We start from the raw sequence: 9,889 nt of genomic DNA, 5'->3' as shown, positions 1-9,889 counted from the left end.
ATGGAGAAGGGATTGTGGCATGGCCATCTTCCCTGGGGGATGATTTCTCACTTTCCCTTTCTTTCTCTGTCAAGTATATACGCCCTATGGCAAACAAACAAACAAACAAACAAAACTTTTTAAAATGTATGTTTTTATTGCTTATGGTTCAGTATTTTTTTTAAAGCAAGAATAATCTTTATCCCTTGGAAAAAGATTTATAAAAACGTTACTAATAAGATGAAAAGATTCAGAATGCATTTATTTGGATGCAGCACACACACACACACAGGATCAAAACATCCGCCAAAAGGAACAGTATTGCTTATGATTCAGTATTAATTAAATTATTTTATAGCTCCTCAATATCCCTCCCCTATTGTTACATCAAACTATCAGCATATTTCTTTAGAGAATTGAAGTTTTGAGGGTTTTTTTTGTTTGTTTGTTTGTTTGTTTCATCTGATTTATTCTCCTTAAAAAGTGTTCAACATTTGCATCTATATTAAGTAAGAATTACTTTCAGTCATGGTAAAATACACATAAAGTTTACCAGTTTAACCACTTTTTAAAGAATTATTTTATTTAATTTTATTTATTATCATTTTTATCATATTTTAATTTGACCAGAGAGAGAAAGAGAGGGGGAGAGTGAGAAAGCAAGCTACCAGCTCCAGGATTCAAACCGTGGTTGACCATGAGGGAGTCCAGCGCCTCAATCACACCACCTGCTGGCCCCAAGCTTAACTATTTTAAAGTGGACAGTTCAGGGGCTTTAAGTACATTCATATTATGCAACTACCATCGCCATCCATCTCCAGAACTTTTTCATCTTGCAAAACTGAAACTCTGTACCTTTTAAATCTAACTCCCCAATCCTCCCTCACCCCAGCCCCTGGCCACCACCCTGTCTACTTTCTGTCTCTACGAATTTGTCCACTCCAGGTATCTCATGCAAGTGGAATCATACAATATGTGTCCTTTTGTGACTGGCTTATCTCACTTAGCATAATATCCTTAATACTGTAGGATGTGTCTAAACTTTTTTTTTTTAAGACAGAATAATATTTTATTGGATGTCTATACCACATTTTGTCAATCCATTCATCTGGTGATGGATGCTTGGGTGCTTCTGCCTTTTGGTTATTGTGAATAAGGCTCTTAAAAACACCGGTATAAAGGGCAACAAGTGGCATAGTGGTTAAGGTGTTGTACTCCCACATGGCTGATCTGGGTTCATATCCCAGACCTGGCAGCTTGAACTCATGCCAGGCACACGTGTGTGTGTGCCCAAGATCCCAGGAGGAGAATGGAGGAGAAGGGATTGCAGTGTGGCCTTCCCCTTGGAGGGTGATTTCTCACTTTCCCTCTCACTGTCTCTCTCTGGGGAACGCACATGCCCTATGGCAAACAAACTTAAAAACAAAAATATAGGTATATGAACATCTGTTTGAGACCCTGCTTTAAACTATTTTTAGTATATATATGCCTGGAAGTAGAATTGCTGGATCATATAGTAATCCTATAGTAATTTATTTATTTATTTTTTATGTTAAAGGGCATGCACGCATACCTAAGAGAGAAAAAGAGAGAAAGCAACCCCCCTCCCCCAATAAAGCCTGGCCATGCAGTGACTTTTTCTCCAACCCACCAGGATCCTGGCACATTGTATACCCTGAAGGCTTTTCAAGCCAATAGTGCCAGTACTTGAACGCTAGTTGCTTAAGTGAGATCCAGCTTTCTCTGTGCAGCACCTAACCACCAGATGATGGGGTCAGCCCTATTTTAATTTTTGAGGAACATTGATTTTTTTCATACCTCCATGGTAGTATTTCTTAATATGACCCAACCATGTATCTACTGATAAACATTAATCTCTATTGTTATTTCTCTTATTGTAAACAATATTGCCATTAACATCTTTAAGTTTGCACATATTAGTGCAAATGTTAATGTATTTCTGTAGAAAGAAAATACTGAGTCAAAGATATGTACATTTTACAGTTTAACAGTCATCAAATTGCCTTCTAAGATGTTTATGCCCTTTTTTTTTTTTAATTGCTGAAGGATGTCTGTTCTTAGTAGAGAGAAAGCACCCTCTAGTGGGGCATGGTCATCCTGCAATCCTTTTTCCTTTCTCCATCCCATCAAAAAAAAAAAAAAAAAAAAAAGAATTTTAGGCATATGTTTTTCAAACCGCTGGGCTAGGACTCAAGTCTTGGGAGGCCATGTGTGACCCAGCTTCTCTTGTACAGCATTTAACTGTTGTACTGTGAGGCCGGCCCAACATAGTCTTTTTTTTTTCTTAAAGAATTATTCATTTATTTTTTTCCATTTGTTATTATTATTTTTAAATTTGACCAGAGAGAGAGAAAGGGAAAGTGAAAAAGCAAGCCGCCAGGTCCGGGACTCGAACCATGGTTGGCAGTGTGAGAATCCAGCACCTTTAGCCACCACGCCCTGCCAGCCCCCAACATAACAGTCTTATCATCACTACATTTGACTCTATCTACCTGTACTTTGTCCAATAATCCATATCATCAAGTTTTTAAACTTTTGTCAATATGACATTTTTTTTTTGAGAGTTTTTTGCTATAGAGCGCGTGCGCTCTCCAGACAGAGCGAGACAGAGAGATAGAAAGCGAGAAATCACCCCCCAGAGAGGATGGGCACGCCACAATCCCTTCTCCTCCATTCTCCTCTTGGGATCTTGGGCACGCACGCACACGGGCCCGGCGTGAATTTAAGCCACCGGGTCCGGGACTCTAACCGCGGTTGACTACATGGGAGTCCAGCGACATAGGCATTACGCTAACTGCTGGTCCCAATATGACATTAAAAAAATTTTTTTTGGCTTGTGCACTTGCCTCTCTATTTGAAACAAATAGTGAGAAATCATCACCCCTCCCCCAGGGGTATGGCCACCTGAAATTCTTTCTTTTCCACTGTCCTCTTGGGATTTTGGGTACACACACTTATGCACCCTGTGTATTTTCCAAGCCTTTGGGTCTGAGGTTTGAACCACACAGTTGGCCATGTGGAATCCAGCTGCCTTAACTACCACACCACCTGGCTGGTCTGTACAGTTTTATGTGTGTGTGTGTGTGTGTGTGTGTGTGTGTGTGTGTTTTAATCAGGTTAATTTCCCCCATGAACAAGAGGTTGGGGAAGGACAAACAACATTCCCAACAGGATCTTGATGCTGTAATTTACTCTCAGACTCAACCAGCCTCAGACTCTGGGCATGTTCAGGGAGGTCTCCAGAGGCAAACCCAGAATCTCACATGGGTCAGTTTCGAGAGCTTCAGTTTTCACTGGATGCCACTGCTCAGTTCAGTGGTCATTGTGTTTCTTGTTTTGTTATTGTTTTTTTTTAAGAATTATTTTATTTATATATTTATTTTAATTTGGCCAAAGAGGGACAGAATGAGAGAGAGAGAGAGAGACAGAGAGAGGGAGATATCTAGAAAGCAAGCCTCCAGGTCCAGGACTCGAACCATGGTTGGCCATGTGGGAGTCAGCGCCCTCAACCACCACACCACCCACAGGCCCCTGCAGTCATAGTTTTGATGAACATTTCCTTTGTTACTAGTGAAGCAGACATCTTTGCAAGTGTTTACTGGCTGTTTGTATTTCTGTCCCTTGTCTTTTTCAGTTCTTTGCCGGGAGGCATTTTCAGTCCTCCTTTACTTGGCCCGTAGGTATGTAGCCTTTACTACTGTTGCCAGTAGAATCTTAGGTTTGAAATGATCTGTTGGAATTCTGCAGACAATGTTCTGCAGCCACTTAGAATCCGTGGTTGCTACTGAAAAGTCCAACGCCATGCTGACTCCTGACCCTTAGTACGTACCTATTTTCTTCTACCTGAAAGTCTTTTGGATTTGCTCCCTGATACTCTGAAATGTTATAGTGTACCTTCTGGGGGTCTCTTCGCATTCAATGTCCTACATCCCTACACTCCTTTTAATCTAGGGACTTGTGTATTTTAGTTGTGGGACTTTTCTTGCGTGTGTGCCCACGTGTGTGTATGTGCATGTGTGTGTATGTGTCGAATCATTTCTTTTCCTTTATTCTCTCTTTCCAAATTCTTTGCTTGATGTTAGAGTTCCTGGACTTAGCCTTCATGTCTCTTTCTCTTTTTTTTTGTTCTCTTCTTTTCCTCCCTTACTCTTTTTGCTTTTTTTTTTTTTGAGTTTTTTTGGCTATAGGACACATGCCCTTGCTGGAGAGACAGAGAGACAGAAAGTGCGAAATCACTCCCAGAGAGGGATGGCTATGCCGCAATCCCTTCTCCTCCATTCTCCTCTTGGGATTTTGGGCACTCATACATAGGCATGAGTTTAAACCGCCAGGTCTGGGACTTCAACCATGGTTGATTATGTGGGAGTACAGTGATATAACCATTATGCCATCTGCTGGTTTCATTTTTACTCTTATTTCTATTTTATTTCTCTTAAACTTCATCTCTCATGGTTTAATATCCCAGAGCTCTCTCGTGTCTCCTGATTGCCCACTTTCACAGCATCCTCAGAAGGGTGCCAGGTGAGGGGGGGTCAGGGGGGATAAAAGTGGCTTGGTCTCCTCATTGTGCCCTTCTTCTCTCCCTTCAAAGCTGCCTCTGAGGTCTCTCATGGCTCCTCCAGTTTGGACTCTGGTGCTGCTGGTGGGGGCTGCCTGGAGCCAGGGTTGCATGCCTGCCCCCATCCGGTAAGCTAGGCTCAGGGCGTAATGATAAACCGGGGTGGCTGGAGGGTGGCTCTGAGGCAGAGCAGAGCAGAACTGCAGGGCAAGTAGGCCAATGTTGAAAAGCAGAGGCCTGGGAGGAGGGGAAGGCAACGGGACAGGCAGAGGTTGGTGGTGGGAATCGGGGGAGCCTCACAGCTGCAGAGCCTGGTATTGAGGGGCAGGTTTGGAGAGCAGAACAAAACTGAAATGTGAGGAGAAACAGAAGCAGCACAGAGTTGGGGAGACAGATCTAAGGCCGGGAGAGGGTGTTAGATAAGCCCTCAGAAAATGGACAAAACCCAGGGGAGACCTGGCTAAGAGAGACTTCAAGTAGGCGGCAGCAAGAGATGATGACCTGGTTCCTGGAGCTCGTCTGGGGGGACTGCAACAAGTGAAGGTGAACAAGAAAACAAGGGCTGTTCTATGAGGCCCACAGAGCTGGGGAGGGGGAGCCAGCTTCTCTGTGGAGTTTGTGAGGTGAGGAGGAGAATTGGAGGGGCGATCTCTCTACCCATTTGTACGTTCACTGCGTGCAGTTGGGGAAGTACCACTCCCACCACCCACCTGGTACCTGGGGGCCCATGCAGTCCCCACTCTATGGGGGTAAGCAGGGCTAGAGCATGAAAAGGAGGGAGATCCCCAAGGTGTAAACTCGGGCGCTGCCAGGGGATTCTCATACACAGGGAACCAGCTGCTTTTCACGTGAGACACCACTGCTCATGTTCAGGTAGAGGGTGGAGGGGGCCTGTGAGGACTTGAGGGATTCTGGGCTAGGGCAGTGGGGGGTGGGCACATTTTAGGACATAGGTAAGAACTTAAGGGGAGGAGGCTATAGGTGACTTTTTCGGAAACCTTAAAAATGACAAGAAGGGGACCAGCAATTGGCGTGATGGCTATGTCACTGGATTCCCATGTAGTCGACCGCGGTTTGAGTCCCAGACCCGGTGGCTTAAAACACTGGGCGCATGTGCGTGCGTGCCCAAGATCCCGAGAGGAGAATGGAGGAGAAGGGATTGCAGAGTGGCCATCCCCCCTGGGGGGTGATTTCTCGCTTTCTGTTTCTTTGTCTATCTGACTTTCTGGCGAGCGCACATGCCCTATAGCAAAAACCTCTTCGGGAACCAGCAGTTAGCATAATGGTTATGTCGCTGGACTCCCATGTAGTCGACTGCGGTTCGCGTCCCGGACCCGGTGGCTTAAAACTCACGCTGGGTGTGTGTGCATGTGTGCGTGTGTGCCCAAGATCCCGAGAGGAGAATGGAGGAGAAGGGATTACGGCGTGACCATCCCCCTTGGGGGGTGATTTCTCACTTTCTGTCTCTCTGTTTCTCTCTGTTTGGTGAGCGCACGCGCCCTATAGCAAAAATCTCCCCAAAAAAAAAAAAAAGAAAGAAAGAAAGAAAAAGAAAAAAGTGACAAGAAGTATATGTGCACTGCCTCACTGTTGATATAGTGTAGAGAAAAAGAGGAAAAATCATCTGTAAATGACCACCTGGAGAGTTCACAATCGTAGGTCTTATAAATCTTGACAATGACAAGGGTTGGTTTTTGCTTTCTCCAAACCAAGCCCAAGGAGAGAGAAGCCTCTGGACTGGAAGCCGGTCGTGCGCCGCTCTCGGGACAGCGGTGAGCTGGAAGCCAGGCTGCTCAGACTGCCTTCCCTCCTCAGAACCCACATGCCAGCACCAGACCCCAGTCCCCAGCCCAGCATGGAGTGAACCTGCAAAGGGCAGCCCTGAACTGATGCGGGGATGGGTGGAAGGCCCTATGGGGAAGCAGACAAGCCCCACCTAAAAGATTCACCTCCTAATGAACAAAACCTCGGTTGCTCAAACAAAGCTGGTCTGTCCAGCTGAGTCCGGCACCCACCTCACCCCCACCCTGGTTTACCATCCTTGCTTTGTACTCTGCCCCCAGCCCTGGATTTCTCCTAAAAGATCCTCTCTCTCTCAGATATCTGTCGTGGACCCTGACTCTTGGTAGAGGTCACCTCTAAGCTTACCAAGCCTACTGACTCATTTCCCAGTTTGGTCCTATGGCCTGCCCTCTGCCCTCTGCCCTCTGCCCTGTCCAAGGCCTCACAGTGGCCTTTTCCTCTCAGCCATTCTTACCGAGTGTAATTTTGAGGATGACGCCAAACCCCTCTGTGACTGGTCCCAAATGTCTGAAGATAATGGAGACTGGATTCGAGTCAATGGGTCCTCCCCAAATGGCACCACTGGGCCGCCAGGGGGGTACCCTGATGGAGGTGAGGGTCCCTCTCTCGGCAAATAGTTAGGGAGAGCAGTGGGCAGGAGCCAGCTGGCAGGTGGGAGGGCCAGATCTAGATTAAGTGAGAAAGGGAAGTAGAAGTCTGGGCTCTGGGTAGGGTGGGTAGGGGCAGCCCTTGGAGTGTCAGGGCCTCACCATCCTGGTCTCTGCCTCCTTCAGAGGGCAACTACCTGCAAATGGAACCGAACAGCTTCCAAGAGGGCGAAGTGGCCCGTCTGCGCAGCCCGGACCTCTGGGAGCAAGGCCCCCTCTGTGTGCGCTTCGCCTATCACATGTTCGGGCTCTCCTGGGGCTCCCAGCTCAGACTGCTGCTGCTCCCAGGCACCCAGGGTGGCCGCCCCACTGTGCTCTGGAAACACGTGAACACCCAGAGCCCCTCCTGGGTGCCCACCACTGTCACCGTGCCCGCGAGGTTGGCCCTGCCCAGGCGGGTGAGGCTGGGGGTAGATCTTGGGGTCTCAGTGGGAATTTGGGTGTTGGGGAGCCGGGAAGAGAGTATGAGGGACCCCTGAGTTCATGAACTCAGGACCATCTGAGTTCATGAACGAAACTGGGAGTCAGAGGCAGAGACAGGAGGCCTGGCCAAGAGGCTCACACGGTTGGGGTCCCTTGTCTGTCTCCCACAGCTGGTGTTCGAGGGAATGAGGGGCAGCACTGCGTACCTGGACATTGCTCTGGATGCCCTCTCTATCCTTCGGGGCACCTGCAATCAGGGTGAGTCCCTGCCCCTCCTTCTCTCCGCACCTCTTTCCTCCTGCCCCTGTGCAACTGTCTAGAGTGGCTCGAGAACCTGTTTCTTGGAGAGTTGATTTCTTGATTTCTTCTGCTTCCACACCTCACACCTTTGACTCTTGAAGCAGCCACACCTAAAGAACATGGAGCTGTGGTGACACCTGTTGCACTAACCAGTCATCCCAGTCTGCCCTGGGTTGTCCCTATTTTGACATTAAAAGGTGTACTCTCGGGAAGCCCTCAGTTCCAGGTAATCCTGGACCTTGGACCACCTTAGTTTTTACCCTCACCACCACCCCAATCCATCCAGAATAAACCTTCTAAACTGACAAAGGGTACAAATTCAAGGGAAGGAAAGTTCCAGAAGCTGGGAAAAAGGAACTAAAACTTCCTGAACATAGGGACTGGGCTAGACGCTCCAAGTACGTGATCTAGTTTACAACTCAGGAGGCAGGCAGTTATTCCCAGTTTCCAGATGAGGAGAGCTGAGACCTGGGCAAATAAAGCCACCTGCGTTAGGAACACAGTCGGAAGGCAAGGGGGCCATATTGGCTCCAAAGACCAGCACGGCTCACAACAGAACCCAAACTGAAACTCGGAACTCTGACTCTTAGACTAGGGCAACGTTTTTCGAGCTGCCTCCTCTCCGAGAAAGCTACGTGCAGCCCAGCTGTGGTAGCGCACCCTGGATGCCGCTGCTCAGCAGGCTGGGGGATCCCATAGGTGGCATGGGTTCAATTCCTGGTACATCCTAAAAAGCCAGAAGCAGTTGTACATGCGTGTAGTGCTAGCTACTGGGAGGCTGAGGAAGGAGGGCAGCAACATAGAGACATCCTGTCTTAAACAAAAAAGAAAAAGAAAAAGAGGGACCAGCAATTGGCATAATGGTTATGTTGCTGGACTCTCACGTAGTTGACTGCAGTTCGAGTCCCGGACCCAGTGGCTTAAATTCATGCCGGTCATGTGTGTGTGCATGCCCAAGATCCTGAGAGGAGAATGGAGGAGAAGGGATTGCGGCATGGCCATCTCCCCTGGGGGGTGATTTCTCACTTTCTGTCTCTCTGTCTTTCCGGCAAGTGAATGCACCCCATAGCAAAAACCTCTCCAAAAAAAAAAAAAAAAAGAAAAAGTTACATCCACCTTCATTTCTTTGCTCTCAGTCTGTATGATGCAAACATGCAACTTTGACACTTCTAATGATCTCTGCGGCTGGAGCTGGATCCCAACTGCCTCTGGGGCCAAGTGGACCCAGAAGAAGGGGTCATCAGGGCAGACGGGCGTGGGGCCTGATGATGACTTCTCCAGCCCTGGTAGTGAGTATGGCCATGCTTCTGTCCTTTGACTCTCTGGGCTCTAGCAATCTCTGCAAACTCTACGATAACTCCCTTGGGACAATCTTGGTGGACCTGGGCAGCTTTAAGCCTCCATTAGCTCAATTTTCATGACAAGAAGTAACTCCCACACCCACTCAGCTTTCCCCACTTGCAGGCCATGGGCTCCACCTGACAGCCTGCTCCTTAATGGGCTCTCCCTGGCACCTTTCCGTCATTCTTTCAAGAAATACTGAACACCGGGACCAGCAGATGGCATAATGGCTATATTGCTGGACTCCCATGTAATTGACCACGGTTTGAATCCCGGACCGGGTGGCTTAAACTCACGCTGGGCATGTGTGCCCAAGATCCCAAGAGGAGAATGAAGGAGAAAGAATTGCAGCATGGCCATCCCCCCTGGGGAGTAATTTCTCCCTTTCTGTTTCTCTGTCTTTCCGCTGAGCGCACGTGCCCTATAGCAAAAATCTCTAAAAAAAAAAAAAAAAAATAAAATATCGAGAAAAAAAAAAAAAAAAATGAAATATTGAGCACCTATGATGTACCAGGCACTGTTCAGTGTTACAGAAGTACAATAAGTGATATAAAATGAGCAGTGCTATTGGGAAAAGAAAAAGTTGAACGATGGAAGGGGATTGGAAGTGCAAGGGGAAGATGGATTGCAGGTTTTTTTTTTTTATTTTATTTACTCGTTCATTTTTAAATTTGACCAAAGAGAGAGAGAGAGAGAGGAAGTGAGAAAGCAAGCCACCAGATTCAGGACTCGAACCATGGTCAACTATGTGGGAGTGTCTACCGCTTTAACCACACCAACCGCTGGTCTGTGGATTGTAGTTGTGTTTTTTTTTTTT

At 47.3% G+C, this 9,889-nt stretch overlaps 1 protein-coding gene across 1 annotated transcript in view; it reads left to right on the top strand.

Moving 5' to 3' along the window:
* Positions 1 to 3,760: 3,760 nt before the first annotated feature.
* ZAN (zonadhesin) overlaps positions 3,761 to 9,889 on the top strand; it is a 57,363-nt gene continuing 51,234 nt past the window's right edge. The window contains 7 exon segments of the mRNA XM_027774660.1: positions 3,761 to 3,821; positions 4,592 to 4,686; positions 6,272 to 6,330; positions 6,806 to 6,952; positions 7,135 to 7,406; positions 7,602 to 7,689; positions 8,868 to 9,020. Coding sequence (XP_027630461.1) covers positions 4,610 to 4,686; positions 6,272 to 6,330; positions 6,806 to 6,952; positions 7,135 to 7,406; positions 7,602 to 7,689; positions 8,868 to 9,020 — 796 coding nt within the window. The 5' untranslated portion in view covers positions 3,761 to 3,821; positions 4,592 to 4,609.

This window comes from Tupaia chinensis, unplaced genomic scaffold (genome assembly GCF_000334495.1).
Source record: "Tupaia chinensis unplaced genomic scaffold, TupChi_1.0 Scaffold000465_1, whole genome shotgun sequence".
Lineage (NCBI taxonomy): Eukaryota > Metazoa > Chordata > Mammalia > Scandentia > Tupaiidae > Tupaia > Tupaia belangeri.
This window is presented reverse-complemented; position numbering and strand designations above follow the sequence as displayed.